Raw genomic sequence first — 20,421 nt, forward strand, 5'->3', positions numbered from 1 at the left:
CCTTCCGACTCTACAATTCTTTGATTCTCTGATATGTGCCATTAGGACAGCAGTGCTGAAAAACCATTCCTTTGTTAGACCACTCCAGTGGTCAGTTAATTATAGGAAAGGGTGGTAGTCAGTTGATACTAGATGAAGCCTGGTCTTCACTGAGCTTTCATTGTGATTTGTTTGTGGGGAGGTTATAAGGGAAAGAATATTCATCCTGAAATGATTGCAGGGTATTTACACATTTTCCTGTAAATAATCCGTTCACTCCACATTCTGAAGTGCATTTTCCTATCATCTTCCTAACTGCAACTAACTTATTTTTAAGTGGATTTGTTACGCCAAGGCGACAGAGCTCTCCCTTGAATTGTGCAAACCTATATTTCTGCTGTGCTCTTGAATCCCTCCTGCAAAATACTGACAGCCTGGAGGCAATCTTACTTCTGAGAAAACATGCATAGGGTTGCGCTCTGCAAGCTTCCAATACTTTCTCATCCAAGTAATCTAACCCTGAGTCCTTGGAACTTTTCACCACTCAAGCGATGCAGAAGTTCTTATAATCTGCTTGCCGCAAACTGAGCAAAAGAAAAACTACAAGTGACAAGATGGCATATCCATAACAATGCTATGCGAGCATGCATGCACAGTACATTTTTTAATAAATGCATTACAGCTTTTAAAACCTAGCATATGGGTAAATGGCATCAAGTTACTTGCAGGACCAGGCATCGGATTCCTGTGCAAATAAGACACCAAGGAGGCTGGGTTTTGTGTCAAAACAGGCCACAACTTTATTGAATACAGATGAAAGAGGTTTGGCTTGGGCATGGGGCAATCAAAATACTTCTGGCCCACCCACTGGAAGTGATGTGTGGTCAATCCATATGGGGGTTCCTAAGACTCACATCAAATAGGTGACCCCCGCAGGGACTGCCATCTGGGGGAGTGCCTTCGGCCCTGCTCCCCCTTACATGGCCACTCCCCCCATATCCCTTTAACGGGATACCCCAGGGGCAGGCGGAGACTACAACCTCCCCTCCATCCAAAACAGAGGATTGCCCCGATGCCCAACCAGTTGTGACGATTGCTATGAAGTCCATGCCAGTTAGCCCGGTGGGCAAATTCCTACCCAGCCTCTTAAAGGACGGCAACCGCTGTTGCCACAGCAAAGTCATTAACTATCAGCTTAAACCAAGGGTGGGTGGGCAGGGGAAAAACCCGGCGAAGGAACAAACAGGTAATGCCCCAGGTGCTGGCTGCTTAAATGGGCAAAGGGTGGGTCTGAGGGAAGCATACCTGCTCCATCAGTTCCGCCCCCTCGCACAGCCCAACCCCCAGCCTACACCCCCATTAGCCAAAGCCGGGTGCAGGCTAGGATCCAGTTCCTGATAGGAGACAGAGGGGGCTTAAGCCCCCATGCCTCAGGAAGGGAACCACTGTTCCAGTTCCCTCTTTGGGGCCCCGATGAAGCCTCTGCCATCCTGCAATGCTGCGGCACCAAAAGGGGTGAGCGGACCTATCACCCTAGTGCACAGTTTTAAACCATTTATGCCAATGGCACTAATAAGGCCAAACTTTAAGACATAATATGGGGCTTATAGCACATGCCCCCCCAACATCTGTACGGGATTGAAGCTGGTTGCTGCAACATCTCTTTTTTCTTTATTTTTGTTTTGTTTTGAAAATGTTTTACGCAGGTTGGACTTGCTGTGAAGTGTAGCACTGGCTGAGTCTGCTCCAGCCACCTGCCTCCTTCATTCCCCCAGGGTGCCTCTGGGCCCCATGGTGAGTGGTTGGAGCAGCCTTAGCTGGTGGTCTGCAGCACAGCCACCTTCTTGTAAAATGTCTTTAAAAAACCTTTCCCAATCTAGTGCCTTTGTGTCCCAGCCAGTGTGATCAATGAACAGGATCTCTGGAAGTTGTAGTCTTAAACAGCTAAGGACCGCAATACCTCAAGCATCGTCTCTCTCTCCATATGAGATCATCTTCTGAGGCCCGTGTTCTTCCATGAGAGGTCTGGAGGGTAGCAACGCAAGAATGGCCCTTTTCTGCAGTGGCTCCCTGTTTGTGAAATGCTCTCCCTAGGAAGGGTCGGCTGGCACCTTCATTATACAGTCATACCTTGGAAGTCGAACAGAATCCGTTCTGGAAATCCGTTTGACTTCCAAAACATTCAGAAACCAAAGCGTGGCTTTTGATTGGCTGCAGGAAGCTCCTGCAGCCAATCGGAAGCCACAGAAGCCCCATCAGACGTTCAGCTTCCAAAAATAGTTTGCAAACTGGAACACTCACTTCCGGGTTTGTGGCGTTCGGGAGCCAAAACGTTCGAGACCTAAGCTGTTCGAAAACCAAGGTACAACTGTATATACCTTTAGGTGCCTGGTGAAAACATTCCTCTTTAACCACACCTTTGGCTGATTGACATCCAATGCCCTTTTAAAATGTGTTGTGGTTTGTTTTTGGTTTGTTTCTGTTCTTATTTTTATTCTGTATTTTGTGTTTTTATGGTGTCCTTTTATATTGTGAACCACCCTGAAATCTATGAATGTAGGGCGGTATACAGATTTAATTAATTAATCAGCCACAACAACAACATCTGGATGGCATGAGGCTGGGGAAAGTCTGCTCTAAAATAAAGATGACAGAAGTGGCCAGAAAGTGACAGGGTGACATGGGGGAGGCTCAAGAAACTGGCAGGATCCCTGCAGCACACCTTGACTAGCCCCCTGCCTCAAACCTGGCAGCAATACTGGGACCACCGCACAAAACAAGCCATGTTTTGAACATCTGGGCTATGGTGAGGGAGTTCAGGCCTTCCTAACCCTTTCCTTGAGACCATGTCAATTTCACAAGCTTACCACAACCCTTTCAGAAGTCCTGGGCATCCTTCGAGACTCCTGGAAAAGGCATCCTTCAAGGATACATTCATGAAGTTTGAATCTGGGAAAATGTAAGGGGCCCTTGTTAAATCTGCAAGGGCTAGATTTCTGCAATAAAAAGAAGGAAACATTCAAGACTATTAAGAGGAGAAAATGTGATGCGCCTTCAATAATGGAACGATTCCAGAGGATATGGCCAGTAGCTTTTATGTCCAAGTTGATGCATTTTATTAGAGGGCATGAAGATAGACAGCAAAGTAGCATGATTGTTAAAAACTGTGCACTAGGATGATAAATAATTTGATGGTGTTAACCCATATGCTAGGTTTTAAAAACTGCAATGCACTTTAAAATTATTATTAGAAATGCACTGTGCGTGCATCCATAGCATTGTTATGGGCTAGCTGTGCCATCTTGCTACTCAAAGCTTTCCTTTGCCTCAGATAGGGCCAAGGATCCGGCCATGCGGCAAGGCGATTATAAAAATGCCTGCACCACTTGTGGCTTGGCAGATGGCTTCTGAACTGGGTCACTCTAGCCACCTGCCTAGACTGTGTCACTGGCAGAGCTGGCCTGGTTTGTGGCCAATTCATTAATTACATGGTGATCCTGCTCCCCCCCCCCCGCCAAGGAGCTCAAGATGATACACATGGCTGCCCCCCTGCTGTCTCACTTTATCCTCACAGTAACCCAGTCAGATAGGTTAGGCTGAAAGATGGTGCCTGGTTCCAACCACAGCCACCCAGTGAGCTTCATGGCTGAAAAGGAATTGAACATGGGCTTCCCTTCTCCTGGTTCTACCTTTTTCAAACCAGTACCAGCCTTCGTTAACATGGCCAGTGGTCAGTGGTTGATGGGATATGTAGTCTAACAACAACTGGAGGGTTGGGGTAAAATGAATGAATGAATGACTAGCACGTCCCTGTTTCCATCGGAATCATGTTGGAGGGTTGGCACCTGCTGCTCCACCCATTTCTGCCTCTAGTGCCACACGCCACTGGCTTGCAGCCTCTGGGTGATTGCCCAGGAGGTAATGCGGCCCTCAACCTGTGAAACCTTCCCCATTCCTGCTCTGCCCCATTCTGGCTCTCAGATCAATGCTAACTTAATAGATAGGGATGTTGGACCAACCCATCTGTTGTTTTCATCAAGGCTATGCTCTCATTGTGCCTGAGTGGCTGGCTCTGTTGTTGTTTAGTTGTTTAGTCGTGTCCGACTCTTCGTGACCCCATGGACCATAGCACGCCAGGCACTCCTGTCTTGCACTGCCTCCCGCAGTTTGGTCAAACTCATGTTCGTAGCTTCGAGAACACTAGAGTGGTTAAATGAGTGGCTGGCTCATTTAAAAGCAAATTCGGTTCTCGGGAGAGGTGATTCTGCCATTCCCCATTCTTACTCTTTCTTTGCTCCAGGTATAATAGCATTTGTGTTGTGTCTCTTCATCTTGACTGCAGACTTACCTTAGGGAGCACCTTGGCCAGGAAGCGGGGATTATGAACGCATGTCTGTATTGGATAACTACCCTATTACACAGCTGGTTTGTGTTCTTCAAATGAAGATGTTAACTCTTAACACTTATTTTCTTCAGGTGAAGCCTTCGCGCCGCTTCAGACACTGTTCTCCGTCCCCTCAGAAGGAAAGGCATTTACATTTAATCTTGCCAATGCCCTCTACCTTCAAGAAGGATTCATGGTGAAAGAACAGTATCTCCATAGCAACAAGGAATTCTTTCAGACAGCTGTAAAGCTGGTGAATTTCCAAGATACGAAAGCTTCCGCAGAGGCCATAAGTACTTGGGTAGAAAACAAAACAGATGGTAAAAAAAAAAAGCTCCCTGCCCCTTTCTTGCATGGGTTTGCTTCCCAGTGCATGCTGGTTAGGCCTCGTTGCTTTTTGGAAAGGGCAGAGCTTGTGGGAGCAACCATTAGGTGGATTGAGGCAAATGCCTCAGGTGGCAAAAAGTGGGTTGCCGCAGCAGCGCCCCTAGACATTGAGCCCCTGTCCATTCCCCTCTTTTGTCACACATGCCCTAAGTTAGCTTGCTCTCCTCAGCTGTACTGGAGATGGAGGACACTATCCCCATTGCCAGTGCTGAAGGCAGGTGCAACTGGGGGAGGCGCCATTTTGTTATTTGCCTCAGGCGGAAAAATGCCTTGGGCTAGCCCTGGAGTTAAAGGCACATTCACGTGAATAAAAGAGTAAAAATATTGGGAAATTTTGTGCACACAGTGCAATGTAAGACTGTTCAAACTATCCTCCTTTTAAAAGATATTTTGGCTCCAAAATTCAGCTCGGCTTTGTATGCTCATTTCACTAATGTAATCTGACATTTTGCATATAAGCCATAATAGTAACCAAGGAGACCTAATAAGTACCACACTTATGATCCCTAAACTTCAGCTTTGTTCTATTTAATATGCCTTTAAATTTATGGTTTTTATATATAGATGGAATTATTTTTGTGTCATGGTGTACCAATTAAATGCATAATTTCTTTATGAAAATATATTTTAGTTCTACCTCCACAGTGAATGCTTTAAAGCTAAAAATATGGGAATTGTCCTCTTAGGAAATTTTGCTAGTCTTACAGAAATTCCTTTAAATTCTTACAAAATTCCCTACTGATGTATTACCAAGCAACACCCACCAAACTGGTCTTAAATTTCATTTCAACTCCCCCCAAAATATTTTTCCCCAAATATGTTAATTTTGATTACACAACCAAACAAACATAATATATAATCAAAGCCTATCGGAATAGATATTAAAATGGACAAAGGTAAGAGCTGTTTGACAGTGGAGCAGACTCCAATAAGAGTCTTCCTTAGAGGTTTCTTCTTCTTCTTCTTCTTCTTCTTCTTCTTCTTCTTCTTCTTCTTCTTCTTCTTCTTCTTCTTCTTCTTCTTCTTCTTCTTCTTCTTCTTCTCACTCGCAGCCGAGTAAGATTGTCTTCCATAAACACGATTTTAACAATGGGTCCGTAAGTGGAGGCCAATTCTGGATCCACACGTCCTTCCACAGTGGGGACATTGGTTTCCAGGCGGGAGTTGATCACAGTGTGGATTTGCCAAGCGTGCCTTCCTCTTAGCAAGTTTCTCCCTTGCGTCCTGAGATCGAGTTTCTTCAAAGCCCATGACACCTTTGGTAAAGGCTGTTCTCCAACTGGAGCGCTTGCAGGCCAGTGTTTCCCAGTTGTCAGTGTTTACATTTTTTAAGATTTGCCTTGAGACAGTCTTTAAACCTCTTTTGTTGACCACCAGCATTACACTTTCCATTTTTAAGCAGAAGTTGGATGGCCATCTGTCATGTATGATCTAGCTGAGATGCCTGCATTGCAGAGGGTTGGGCTAGATGACCCTTGGGTCCCAACTCTACAATTCTGAGATTCTATGCCATTGTTCTTATTTTATCTTTATTTGTATCCTGGCCAATTAGAGAAACAGCTAGACACACTGACAGTCTCTTTATGCGCAGGTAAAATCAGGAACCTTGTGGCAAGTGGCGACCTTGGTCCCTTGACCAGACTTTTGCTGGTGAATGCCCTTTTCTTCAAAGGGGACTGGAAGCAGACGTTCAAAGCAGAGGACACCAGTTTGATGCCTTTCACTAAAAGTGACGGTTCTGTGACTGAGATACCGATGATGCATCTTCAGCTCACGGCAAAGCTTGGTAATTCAGACATCCCACCTGGTTTCACATGCATATATATATGAGTTTGTATGAATGGATGTGTAGATCAGTCCATTTCTGCTCTAGATCGATTTCTCATGTGTTTATTCCTAAGTCTGTAATAATAATAATAATAATAATAATAATAATAATAATAATAATAATAATAATTTATTATTTGTACCCCGCCCATCTGGCTGAGTCTCCCCAGCCACCCTGGTCAGCTCCCAATCGAATAATAAAACAATACAGCATTAAATATTAAAAACTTCCCTAAACAGGGCTGCCTTCAGATGTCTTTTAAAAATATGATAACTGCTTATTTCCTTGACACCTGTTGGAAGGGCGTTCCACAGGGCGGGTGCCATTACCGACGAGGAGGAGCTCTGTCTGGTGCCCTGTAACCTCACTTCTCGCAATGAGGGAACCGCCAGAAGGCCCTCGGCACTGGATCTCAGTGTCAGGGCTGAATGATGGGGGTGGAGATGCTCCTTCAGGTATACAGGTCCGAGGCCATTTAGGGCTTTAAAGTGTTGGTCAACACCAACACTTTGAATTGTGCTCGGAAACATAATGGGAGCCAATGTAGATCTCTCAGGACCGGTGTTATGTGGTCCCGGCGGCCACTCCCAGTCACCAGTCTAGCTGCCGCATTCTGGATTAATTGCAGTTTCTGGGTCACCTTCAAAGGTAGCCCCACATAGAGTGCATTGCAGTAGTCCAAGCGGGAGATAACCAGAGCATGCACCACTCTGGTGAGACAGTCTGCCGGCAGGTAGGGTCTCAGCCTGCATACCAGATGGAGCTGGTAGACAGCCGCCCTGGACACATATCATTTCCATATCATTTCCTCACCATGGTGTGATTCTTAAAAATAAACAACCAATCTGTACAAAAATAATATCTAAACACCTACTTAACTATGTATTTTAACATAAAATATGTATTCAGTATCCTTTTACCTTAAAATAGACATTTAATAAATGCATTCTGGTACGCTTTTGGAGACAAGAATTGCATCACAAAATTTTAGAGAAGTGCAAAATCTGAAGGTTAATTATATTCCAATCTGTTTATCAGATCAGTGAATCAACGTACTTGTCCGTCTATAAGGCACCCAAATTTTGGGACTCAAATGTAAGAAAATGGGGGGGGGAGATGGCACAGAGTTGTTGAGCTTTTTTGGGGGAGAGGATTACCCAGGATTGTTTAGCTTTTTTTTTAGAGGGGATTGCCAAAAATTGTTCACCCGCACACATTGCGAAATCCGCCTCCCGTCTGTCCCATCGCCGGTAGAAGCTGCCAATTGCCTGCCCACCTTCCGGAGTGTCAGCCAATCAACACCACCCATTGACACAGCAACCAGTAACACGCACAATAGCCACTGACAGCCACTGCAGCAACCAATCAAACACCCACCCTATGCACTACCCATGTATAAGATGACCCCCACTTTTTAGCATGATTTCAAAAGAAAAAAACACAGTCTTATACACGGAAAAGTACAGTTGGTTCTGTTGAACTCTGAGTATAGTCGCATCAGGACCACGAGATCCTGTGTGCCCAAAGCTACCATTATTACAGTCACTCTGGGCTTTTTCCCCAGGGGGAACTCACAGGAACTTAGTTCTGGCACTCCTCAGGTGGGCGCCATTGCCATTCTAAGAAAATGAGGGAGGTGTTCATGCTGAGTTCCGGCACCGTTTTTTTAAAAAAAGAAAAATAGCACTGCAGTTAATTACTGGATATTTCCTGTGGCATTCTATCCTGTGCCGTTTTAAAACTTCCTTTCTTCGTTGCTTTTTAAATTGTTAATGTCATTTCTTTTAGTCTTCTGGTGGCAGTGCACCCCATACTGTGAAACCCAGCACAGAAGTGTTGGTATGACCGTGACGTTTTAAATGTGTGGTGTTTCGGAGGGGATTTTTCTCCACAAAATGCAGACGCTTTCAAAGAGAAGTGGCAAAGCAGATCAATGGACTCTTTCCTCAAAATTGCGAAGTAGCAATAGTGACATTCCAATTAAATCATGTGCATGTACAAGACAAATAATTTCCACATCTCAAGTTCTCTGCTCGTTATTTCTGTCTCTTTCTCTGAATCTAACCTGATGTGTTGAATTAATCATGGACAGAGCATGTCAAACTCCTTCCCTTCCAAAATGAAGGACTCATGTATGGATTTCAGTTTATTAGTGAGTTTGATCCTGTCTTATAAGGGAGTAGGGGGCCTTGAACCAGGGACTCTGGCAACTGGGTGACTGAGGTGCCCATGATTTAACTCACTGCACCATTGTGGTAGCTTATCAGGAGAAGGAGCTGCCTCCATGCCTCCTTCTGTGACTCAAAGAACCAATAAGTTTCCACTTGGTCTTATAAAGCTGTTGACTGTTCTCAGTGGCGGAGGAAGGGGGTGTGGTGGGGGTGCATCGCCCTGGGTGTCATCCCTGGGGGGGGGGGCATTCGGCGCACCGCCTGCCCATGACTCCCAAGCCTACCGCGAGCCATCGGGGGTAGGGGGGAGCGGCTCGTGGTAGGCTTGGGAGTCACGGGCGTGGGTGGCTCTGTTGCAGGCAGGGGACAGGACTGGAGGGAGGCAAGCGAGCAAACAACAGAGGGGGAAGGGAAGAGGAAGGAAGTGGGATCGGTGGGTGCACCTTTCATTGTGCCTGGAAAATGAGCGCCTACAGCTCCACCCCCGGCTGCAGGGTGCATGCGCCGCTCCGTGCACCTGAGCGGCTATCCTGTGCCTGGAAGGGCACCCCCCGCCCCCCTTGGGAGCGCACCCCACTCCCCTCTGGAGCACGCCCACCCTGGGCATATGCTACACCACTGGCTGTTCTGCCTCCTCACTCTTAAAAAATTGATACTCAGAAGTGCTCTGGCTAACTCACTTTACAGAGATTTCTAAAAAATACATGCAAAATCGGAACCTGATGGCTTGGCAGAGCATCTCTTACATAATTTAAGACGCAACACGGGGATAGGTGTGAACACTAGTGTTGCATATGCAAAATTCACCCTGTGTTTAAAAATGCAGAGTCAGTGTGGTGACCTATTGTCTTGTCTTCATGCCATGGTGAAAGGTGGACAGATGGGACCTGATGCCAGCCAGGGGGTCCCAGGCTGGCTCAGCCCTATCCCCTCCCTGGGGGAAGGGATGAAGCTCAGTGGTAGAGCATCTGCTTTATTTGCAGATTGTCCCAGGTTCAATCACTGGCATCTCCAGGTAGTGTTGGGACAGACTCCTGTGTGGAATTGCGAAGAGCCATTGCTGATCTGTGTACTGAGCTAGATGGACCAACAGTCTAACTCAGTATAGACTTCCTTTGTTCCTGTCCACAGAATGCCCCATTTCAGAGGTTTCTGTTGCACTGCCCTGGCAAGGGAAGCACCCAGAGGCGTAGCAAGGTCATGTGGTACCTGGTGTGATTTTTTGTGTGCAACCCCCCCCCCCAAGTTGGGAGTTGTGGGCGGGTTGCATTCCTCTTGGGCAGCTGGAAGGAGCTCCGCCCACCTGCCACTCCCCTCCCGGTCACCAGGCGACTGACAACACATCAAGGGGCCTCTCCTCCGCCTCTTCACTCTCCTTTTTTGTGCTCCCCGAAGGACCCTCCAACGCAGCCAGAACGTAGAGCCCCTTCTTGCTCGGGGGCTACCCCTATTCAACACCCCTGCACCTGGGAGAGCCCCCTTCACCCCCCAAGCCCACCAGGAGCGTGGCCAGAGGCCACTCAAACTTTTGGTTCCTATTTAGCAGAGCAGTCAAAATGAAGGGGGAAGAGGGGAAGGCCGTTGGCAAAGCCACTCAGCTCTCCCCTTCCCGTGACAGCTCAGGGTAGGCCTGGGAGTCACGGGTGGGGGGTGACATTCGGCACACCTCCCGTGTGGCTACCCCCAGCAGCCTTGGTGTCACTCCCGGGGGCTGCGTGTCCTGTCGCGGCTGGCTGTGCCCATGGCAGAGTCTTCCCCCGGTGCTTGCGAGGCATCCTGAGCCCTGGAGGAGGAAGGAGAAGAAGGGCGCTGGAGGCTGGCCAAGAGTGGAGCAGCTGCCCTGCAGAGCCAACAGCAGAGCTAGCCGCTCGGGCACCCGGTGGCGTGCACCCGGGGGATGGGGCGAGCCGCCCGGGGGGGCGATTGGCACGGCGATTGGCGCCCAGGGGGACGGCACGGCGATCTGTCCAGAGGGGCTTTTATCACCCCTCTCAGAGATGACACTGGGGCGGACTGCCCCCACCGCCCCCTTCCTACGCTACTGGCAGCACCTGCAGGCCTTCTGCTTGTGCATTTGGCAGCCAGCTGGAGGCTGGCTCAGCTGGCAGAGCTGAGTGGAGGGATGCCTCCACTCAATCCAAACCAGACACAGTCTTTTGTAAGGGAGGATTGGATTGCTCTGTAAATCTTCACCATGGTCTAATGAATAGTCTGAAGCCTCTGGGATCCTCTTTCATTTGCTCTTGTTTTGCCACCTCTCTCCTATTACAGTTCGGTAATTAAGACTTTTGCACATTTTCTATTCTTTGTTTTAGGTCATTTCTCTGACCATAACGTGAGCTACCAAGTCTTGGAGCTGCCGTACAAAGGAGAGGAATTCAGTTTTGTGCTGATCCTTCCAGCAGAAGATGTGCCTGTAGAAAAGGTAGAGAAACTCATTACAGCCCAGCTGATGAGAAGCTGGTTTGCTGAGATGGAAGAGGACGAGGACGTAGATATCAGCCTTCCTAGGTATGTAATGACCTCTGTGACGATCTGGCCTTCCTCATTATCCCTTTTGGTCTTAAATCCTTCTTGTGGAAGAGTTCGTGGAATTAAGACACTGAAAAGGGCAAACTGATTTACTGACCTGGGAGCTTTGCAGTTATTTCAGCTAATGGCAGTTTGTGCTTACTAATTTCTCTAGCGAATGTAAATGAAATTAAGAGCTGACAGGTACGAAACGTCTATTCTCCCAAGAAGCACCTTGAAGCTGGTAATGGTCCCACATGCTTTTACTACCCCTGATCCAGAGATGGCACCACAAATGTAGATGGCTTCCAATTCCCATCATCACTGGTCAGGGATTATAGGATGTATAGTCCAACAACATCTAGGGGGCCAAAGGTTCCCACCCCTGCTTTAATCCCTTGTACTTACTGTCCCAATTGTGTCTGTTTTTAAATGTTAGCATGCGTTGCTAGTGTCTTGGTGGACTGCATGGCTGGCTGAGTCCTTCGAGTCCTGTATAGTTCATAATAAACTGGAGGAGGGCTTGGTTGTCTTCTCAGGGAACCTGAACAGGAACACTCAAATTAAGGGCTGAGAATAGGCTGCAAGACCTACTGGTTCCATAATATGTGCAAGCTGAAGTTTAAAACAGCCTGGTGCAAAATAAATGAACCAGTAGGTGGGAAAGAGTCTTCAGCAGTGTGTAAAAATTGAGGGCTCAGGGAGTGATCGTTTCTGGAGTGCGGAACAGAAACATGAGCACCCTTGTATTTTCACCTGCAAAGAGTTGTGGGTGGGTGAAGGGAAGCGGATAATCTGGGAAAGCAGAACAAATGAAGTGCTGCCTGTTAATAGAGCCAATTCATCTTTAAAATATGGGTAAAGAGGAACCAAGGGCATGCTAGTAAAAGATACAAACTTAGATCCAATCCATAATTTAAGCAGAAAAACCAAGTAAAATAATTACTACAATTATTATACTCCAACCACTCTTATTACAATCAAGATGATTTATTACTGTATATCCCTTATAATACATCCAATGAAACCGTCAAAATGCACCTGTCATAGCCTTCATATAATATCTATAAAGAAATATTCAAAATCTGTCTGGTGTAGTAAATCTTCTGCCATCACATCTCCACTTGCATGGGAGTAAACCCAATTGGCCTTAATGGAATTACTTCTGCGTAGTGTTGTACATATGTACATATGTGTACATATGTGTACATATGTGTTGCATTGTCACGCTGCCAAAGCTAAACCTCATTAAAATGCCACAAAAGGCTTCTTAGATATATATTTATATTTCCCCCACAAATTAAAATGTTTCTCCTTATCTCTCATCTTGCAAAGCATGTAGGCTCATCAAGGACATTGTCTGTCTGAGCCTTTGCAGAGATAAATGCAGAGTCCTTACTTACCATTGTATGTATCTGCAACAACATCCTCCTCACCAAAGGGACCTTGGATCCAACTTACAACAGAAGCAGTAAAACACCCTCCCCTCCAAACGACTCATAGGGATCAATATTTTGGAAGTTTTAAAGATCCCTTCTCATCAACTGGTTTGGGAGAGGGCCATGGCTCCGTGCCCCTTCCTCTAATCACCAACTGCGAAACCCCATAGATCAGGCATCCCCAAACTGGGGCCCTCCAGATGTTTTGGCCTACAACTCCCATGATCCCTAGCTAACAGGACCAGTGGTTGGGGAAGATGGGAATTGTAGTCCAAAACATCTGGAGGGCCAAAGTTTGGGGATGCATGCCATAGATGCTCCTCACATCTGGGATTAGCAAAGGGAGGCCAGATGGGGCTGCTTCAGAGCGAGGGATATTCCAGGGCCCACCATATTCTCACTCTCCAGCTTGAATGAAACTGAGACATAAAGAAAGAAAATTTCAATCGGGATTCAGGCCTCATCATGGTCGCGCTGGTTGATGATTTCCGGTGGGCTAGGTACAAAGGTTAGAGTTGTTTCCTAGTTCTGCTGGATCTCTCAGCGGCCTTTGATACAATCAACCATAACATCCTTCTGGACCGTCTAGAGGGGTTGGGAGCTGGGGGGGACTGTCATACAGTGGTTCCGCTCCTTCCTCCTGGGCTGTGTTCAGAAAGTGGTGGTGGGGCTCTCACTTGTGGGGTGCCTCAGGGTTCTGTCCTCTCCCCCATGCTTTTTAACATCCATATGAAGCCGCTGGGAGAGATCATCAGGGGGTTTGGGCTGGGTGTTCATCAGTATGCGGATGACACCCAACTCTATCTCTCTTTTAAATCAGAACCAGTGAAGGCAGTGAATGTCCTGTGTGAGTGTCGGGGGCGGTTGGAGGATGGATGGCGGCTAACAGACTAGGGTTGAATCCTGACAAGACAGAAGTACTGTTTTGGGGGGACAGGGGGCAGGCAGGTGTGGGGGACTCCCTGGTCCTGAATGGGACAACTGTGCCCTTGAAGGACCAGGTGCGCAGCCTGGGAGTCATTTTGGACACACAGCTGTCCATGGAGTCACAGGTTAATTCTGTGTCCAGGGTGGCTGTCTACCAGCTCCATCTGGTATGCAGGCTGAGACCCTACCTGCCTGCGGACTGTCTCGCCAGAGTGGTGCATGCTCTAGTTATCTCCCGCTTGGACTGCTGCAATGGGCTCTATGTGGGTCTACCTTTGAAAGTGACCCGGAAACTGCAATTAATCCAGAATGCGGCAGCTAGACTGGTGACTGGGAGCGGCCGCCGACACCACATAACACCGGTCCTAAGAGACCTACATTGGTTCCCAGTACGTTTTCGAGCACAATTCAAAGTGTTGGTGCTGACCTTTAAAGCCCTAAATGGCCTCGGCCCAGTATACCTGAAGGAGCGTCTCCACCCCCATTGTTCAGCCCGGACACTGAGATCCAGCGCCGAGGGCCTTCTGGCGGTTCCCTCACTGTGAGAAGCAAAGCTACAGGGAACCAGGCAGAGGGCCTTTTCGGTAGTGGCGCCTGCCCTGTGGAACGCCCTTCCATTGGAGGTCAAGGAGATAAACAACTACCTGACATTTAGAAAACACCTAAAGGCAGCCCTGTTTAGGGAAGTTTTTAATCTGTGATATTTTAATGTATTTTGGTATTTGTTGGAAGCCGCCCAGAGTGGTGGGGAAAACCCAGCCAGATGGGCGGGGTATGTATAAATAAATAAATAAATAAATAAATAAATAATCTGTGGTGGACCAAGGATACCTTAATGCTTTTTTGCACAACCCAGTTCCATACATTTGTAGAGGTTGTTCCATTAGGGTGAATGTGTCCCATCGCCCTTAGCCTTTCCTCAGCTGGTCCCCGCCATCTTTCTTACATCCAGCTCAGGGGGCAGCAATGTCTGTCAGCTTCCTCCTCCTTAATTTCTGTGTAGCCCATGTAGAACTCAGCTGGGAGGTGGGCGGGGTCAAAACTAGAATTATTTGGCTCTGCCTCTCATTGACTTGTGCTCCACCTATTACTGGTGTCTCTGCCTTGCACCTAGCTGGTTCTAAGGGTGTCTCTGCCTTGCACCTAGCTGGTTCTAAGCCAACACTGATTCTATCTCTTCACTTCCTACAGGTTTAAAATAGAGCAAATGGTGGACTTGAAAGAGATTATCCAGCCTCTCAACGTTACTGAGATTTTTAATAATGGCTGTGACCTTTCTGGAATAACAGGTGCTTTGATTTATTATGCTGATGGTTGCTGCTGCGAACATTTTATCTGTGTTTTCGGTCCTTATTGTCTGCTGTAATCATGTACTGTACTTTTAACAAAGTGTGTTTCAGCATTTCGCTCAAGGACAAAGGAACACCCTGCTTTTTAAACATATCAGGGTTTTTTAAATATATAAAAAGAGTGAGGGGTTATTATTCCGTGACAGAATCCTTGCTTACCTCACCCCAGATTTCAAGCAAAGGCATGAAAAGGAACAATGTTCAGAACAGAATTGCCACACGGTTTTGGGGCCTCAGAGGGAAGCACATGTGAAACGTGGTCTTTCCTTAGGAGAAACAGCTAAGGAATTTTGAAGGCAGATCACAAGAATTTTGTTAAAAAGTAGTCAGTTTTGTTGCAAATGTTCATGTCCCTCTTTTTAAAAATAAAATAAAATACAGCAACAACACACAAATCACTTAAAGTAAAATTCAAGGCCAATGAGGAAGTTCCTTCTCAGGAGAAGGCATGTTCATTGTTCAAGGCCTAGTTGTCAAGTTTTCCCTTTTCTCGTGAGGAAGCCTATTCGGCATAAGGGAATTTCCCTTAAAAAAAAAGGGAGAACTTGACAGCTATGGTTCAGGGAATAAAGTGTTAGCAAAGGCAGCCATGAAACTGTTGCTTATCTCTCAGGGCCAAACTAGATGCGTGACACAAACTATGTCACTTGCTGCTGTGTTGTTGTTTTTTAAAAAAATTAATGTCAGCTTATCTCTCCACCCCACCCCACCCATTTATTGTCGTTGGGACCATGCAGACATTCAAAATGCTATCCTTACCCACTGCGTACTTGACAAAAACCCACATACACATGCCTGCCATTAGTCTCTGAGGGGAATTTCCTAATAGCACCAAAGACTGCAATTAGTCTCTGAGAGAAACGTCTGGAGTCTAATAGCAGCTGTAGTAGCAGTGGTAGGAATTTTGTTGGCTACAGTATAGCAGTGGAAGGTGTCGGGAACTGCTCGCCACTGTCCCACATGGGAAAGTGAGTAACTGCAGAATACACACCACGAGGGAGCGCTTCCCTTGGCCTATATACCTTGCAAGGTTGACTGGGCTTCTAGTCATGAAGGCTGCATGCTACCTCCAGGAACTGAGGTTCTTCTGAATATCGGTAACTGGGTAACAATAACAGGAGACAAGTTGTGATCACTCTTTCGGCATCTGGTTGACCCCGTTGCAGACAGGATGGCTGCATAAGGCTCGTCTTATGCTCTGGACAAACCCATGTGATCCCCCCCCCATATCTCTAAAGGCAGGGTTGAGATTAATAATGACACATGCATCATATATGAACTCTTTTATCATTCATGTCCCCTCTCAGATTCTGCTGATGTCCACGTTTCTAAAGCCATTCAAAAAGTCTGTTTTGAGGTGCATGAAGATGGGAGTGAAGCAGCATCATCTGCCGGTAATGACCTGACAGAGATCTTACTCCAGGCATCCCCAAACTCGGCCCTCCAGATATTTTGGGACTACAACTCCCATCACCCCTAACTAACAGGACCGGTGGTCAGGGATGATGGGAATTGTAGTCCCAAAACACCTGGAGGGCCAAGTTTGGGGGTGCTTGTCTTATTCGGTCTATCAGGATGAATGTTACGTGACCCCAGATCTAGGCTACCGTATTTTGATGTGATGGGCTGGTGTTAGGTGCCCAAAAGGTCAAAGGGTTGTGCTTTTTTAAACTGTGTATGCACTTGTGGGCAATAATACCGTACTCATGGGAAATAATGGCACATGCTAAATGTTCGTTGGTTGGCACAATACTTCCAGCCTATGGAAGGAAGTTGCATGTCAGGGTAAGGGCAGGGGAGCCCTGGGAGAAGAGGAGACAAATGCTCTGCAGCAGGCATGGCAAACCTTTCTTCCTCCAGACATTTCTAGACTACAAGTACCATCATCCATACACATTGGCCATGGAGGCTGGGGTGAATGGGAACTGGAGGTTGAGCTACATATGAACAAGCAGGGCCGTCTTAAGCATACCTGGCGCCCTGGCGCTGTTGTGCAACGGATCCCTCTGGCGCCCCCGCCCCGCCCTGTTTCCCAGCGCGGCGGGCAGGCGGCCGCAGCGAGCAGCGCGGCTGCCGCCTGGAGGGCCAGAGCCCTGCGCAATCCAGCCTGGCCGTAGGGCCGGCCCTGGGCCAGGGGGCGCTGCCCACCCCTGTTGCGACGCCCCTGCACGCGGCGGAGGCGGCCCCAGGCCCGCATGCCTCCGGAGAGCGGCCTGAAGCCGCTGAACAGCTGAGAGGCACGCCTGGGGCGGCCTCTGCCGTGCCTCTCAGCGGGCGCAGCGGCGCCCCGCGCCACCAGACCCGGGCCTAGAGACGGCCCTGTGAACAAGCGTAGGTTGTTATTAATTAATTCAATTTATATACTACCCTTCATCCAGGGATCACAGGGCGGTTTTCAATATAAAACACACACAAATCTATAACATAGTTACTATAAGCAAAAACAAACAAACAAACACCACCCACCCCGCATTTTAAAAGGCCTTAGATGGACAAATTAAACAAAAGCCCAGGAGAAGATGAACCTAAAGATATGTAATGAAGGTGCGTAGTGAGCCTCCCTTTGCGGAGGATTTCATAAGCTCGGGGCCACCACAGAAAAGCCCCTGCCCCCAGCCCTGGACTCCAAGCAAGTTTTATGTGGCTCACTAATGTGCAGCTGAAGAGGGTCCTTTAGAGACTGGAGATACATTGTACAAGCACCATAGAATTATAGAATCATAGAATCATAGAGTTGGAAGAGACCACAAGGGCCATCCAGTCCAACCCCCTGCCGAGCAGGAAACACCATCAAAGCATTCTTGACATATGCCTGTCAAGCCTCTGCTTAAAGACCTCCAAAGAAGGAGACTCCACCACACTCCTTGGTAGCAAATTCCACTGCCGAACAGCTCTTACTGTCAGGAAGTTCTTCCTAATGTTTAGGTGGAATCTTCTTTCTTGTAGTTTGAATCCATTGCTCCGTGTCTGCTTCTCTGGAGCAGCAGAAAACAACCTTTCTCCCTCCTCCATATGACATCCTTTCATATATTTGAACATGGCTATCATGTCACCCCTTAACCTTCTCTTCTCCAGGCTAAACATACCCAGCTCCCTAAGCCGTTCCTCATAAGGCATCGTTTCCAGGCCTTTGGCCAGTTCAGGTCGGGAGCTTGTTGGGCTTTACTGGGGCAAGAAAACAAAGGATGCAGGAGAGGGCATGGTCCTATTTTGAGAGGAGATGTTGAACTGTTGTTATTCTGTTAGCCCTCTGGTTTTCCTTTGGTTAACTTATAATTTAGGCAGAACGCATTTGCCCCCAAAGCACGAGGGTCTAAAAGTCAAGACCCAGAGGAGCCATTTGTTAGTGGCATCAATAATTAATGACACATCAGAATATATTTAGCGCTTCTCAGCAGTCTACAGCGATGCAAAAGATGCCGCCTGAATTTCTATGATCTGAAGGCTGCAGTCCTAGAACTCACACTCATTTGGGAGTCAGCCATGTGGCTCTTTCTTCCAAGGTTCTTCCTGTTTAAGGGCTGAATTCGCTGAAAGTTCTTCTGCAGACACCTCTCAGGATTGCAATGGCCATTGGCCCAAATGGAGCACAATCTAATGTGAAGTTCATTGTTTTTCAATGGGCAAGCACTTTCAATGAACATGCTGAGCTGAACTATGGCTGAGCTGATGCTTATATGCCTATGGGAGAGAAAAGTTGCTGTATTCTTTTGAGCTCATGCATGTGCATCCTAAAGGGCTGTTCCTACCAGCTCCTCTTAGCAATGCACTTTTCCAGTTAGGCAATGTGTATAAAAAGGGTAAAGGGATATATTAGTGAAAGCACCATACAAAAATTGATGTCAGGAGAAATTGCTTTGCAAAATATGTATATTAAGCAAAATTGCTTACAAATGTGTGTATAAAGAGAAATGCACACTAAAATGTGGGTGGATTTTCATGAGGACTTAAAAAAATCATAAACTGTGTGCAAATTTGGAGAACTGTACTTAAGATTGGAAAACCAAAGAACTGAGAGAAACCAAAACTGGCAGATTTGCCTATCCCTAATGACATTTATATTTCACCTTTCCCCAAAGGAGCTAAAGATGGTGATGTACACAATTTTCTCCCTCTCCATCTGATCCTTGCAACAACCCCTTTCTGTTTAGGGTCTATGCACACTTTCTCTTGGTCCCATGGCTTTCCTCTGGGGGAAACGGCTCTTTAGCACCCAATCGGAACAAACAGTAGTTCTGTTTTTTTTCTGGATTGATGTTTGCTCCAATTTAGCACTAAGGAGTGAGTTTTCTGCGGGAAAAGAGCGGGGCATGGGGGAAACTGCTCAGACCCATGCCTAGAAAGCAGAAGCAAAACAACGCTTGAGCATGTGCTGTCTAGGCATGAGACAAGAAGAAGTTTCACAGGTTAGGCTGAGAGATGAGGATTGGCCCATGGTCATCCAGTGAACTTCATTGCTGAGTGGCAGTTTGAACCCTGGTCATATGGCAGACTGGCTTACATGATCTGGTCCTCTTCTGCAAGCCCAATTTTTCTCACAGTTAGAAGAAGTACAGATCAAAGGCTTGAATGCCTGTGGTGCTCAGGAAACCTTGGACTGGAGCGTTCCTGCTTTGACCGTTTTGTATGGCATATTTGTATGCAAGTGGTACAGTATATAACGTACCTTCACTTAGCAAGGGTGTTAATAAGAATCTGAACAAAAGCTGATATTTAGTTTAATGGCATAGTTCCCTACTATCATAGTGCCTTCTACTAAAAAGTAAGAGAAAAGAGGAAAAAGGCAAATGTATTTTCAAATTTAAACCACTCTTCTAAAGCACATTTTGCAGTTTATGTGGCCCATTTTAAACTTTCAGTTTGACAAATGCCTGCAGGGAAGGTAATAACTATAGTTAAAAGTGAATATAGTCACAAATATGTCCTTCAAATGAGTTTCAAAATGGAGAGGCGTATCTAGAGATTTCAACTTCTTCAACTCAATGCATCTCTAGCAGGTTATTATCCTTGATAGCTTTTGAGAAATCCCTAAAGAAAATGCCATATTATAAAACAACGGTGTGGTGTATAAGAATTTCCCAGTAATGGCTCAATTGCCTTTTGATGATTTGTAACTATAAAGCGGCAGAGCGGGATGGGGGTGGGGGGAGAGAAAGTTGTAACTCATTTTCCACTTGCAAAGATTTTGCTCAGAACGGTAGGTGATCCGAAAAGTGAAAAGCATCTAACAGGATATAACAATTGCTTCTCTTCTTCTGAGTCATATTTTGGAGGCTTAACTGATGGCACATGGTGGTTTGATCTCTTACAGGAAATCTTTTTTTACTAAAAAGGTTATAAGGAAGATTGTTAATCTGTGACACATTCAGCTATGTTAATACATAGGCATCAGTGTCCCCTTGGCCATGAAACTGATCTACGGTTCATGACGGCTGAGCGAAGTAGG

The 20,421-nt window shown here is 46.7% G+C and overlaps 1 protein-coding gene across 1 annotated transcript in view; it reads left to right on the forward strand.

The window, feature by feature from the left end:
• The window catches only part of SERPINI2 (serpin family I member 2), a 42,205-nt gene that overhangs the window by 12,256 nt on the left and 9,528 nt on the right, over positions 1 to 20,421 (forward strand). The window contains exons 3-7 of the mRNA XM_060274410.1: positions 4,456 to 4,683; positions 6,342 to 6,536; positions 11,065 to 11,260; positions 14,818 to 14,915; positions 16,283 to 16,369. Of these exons, the coding sequence (XP_060130393.1) occupies positions 4,456 to 4,683; positions 6,342 to 6,536; positions 11,065 to 11,260; positions 14,818 to 14,915; positions 16,283 to 16,369 (804 nt within the window). The remainder of the gene's footprint in view (positions 1 to 4,455; positions 4,684 to 6,341; positions 6,537 to 11,064; positions 11,261 to 14,817; positions 14,916 to 16,282; positions 16,370 to 20,421) is intronic.

This window comes from Zootoca vivipara, chromosome 5 (assembly GCF_963506605.1).
Source record: "Zootoca vivipara chromosome 5, rZooViv1.1, whole genome shotgun sequence".
NCBI classification, from domain to species: domain Eukaryota; kingdom Metazoa; phylum Chordata; class Lepidosauria; order Squamata; family Lacertidae; genus Zootoca; species Zootoca vivipara.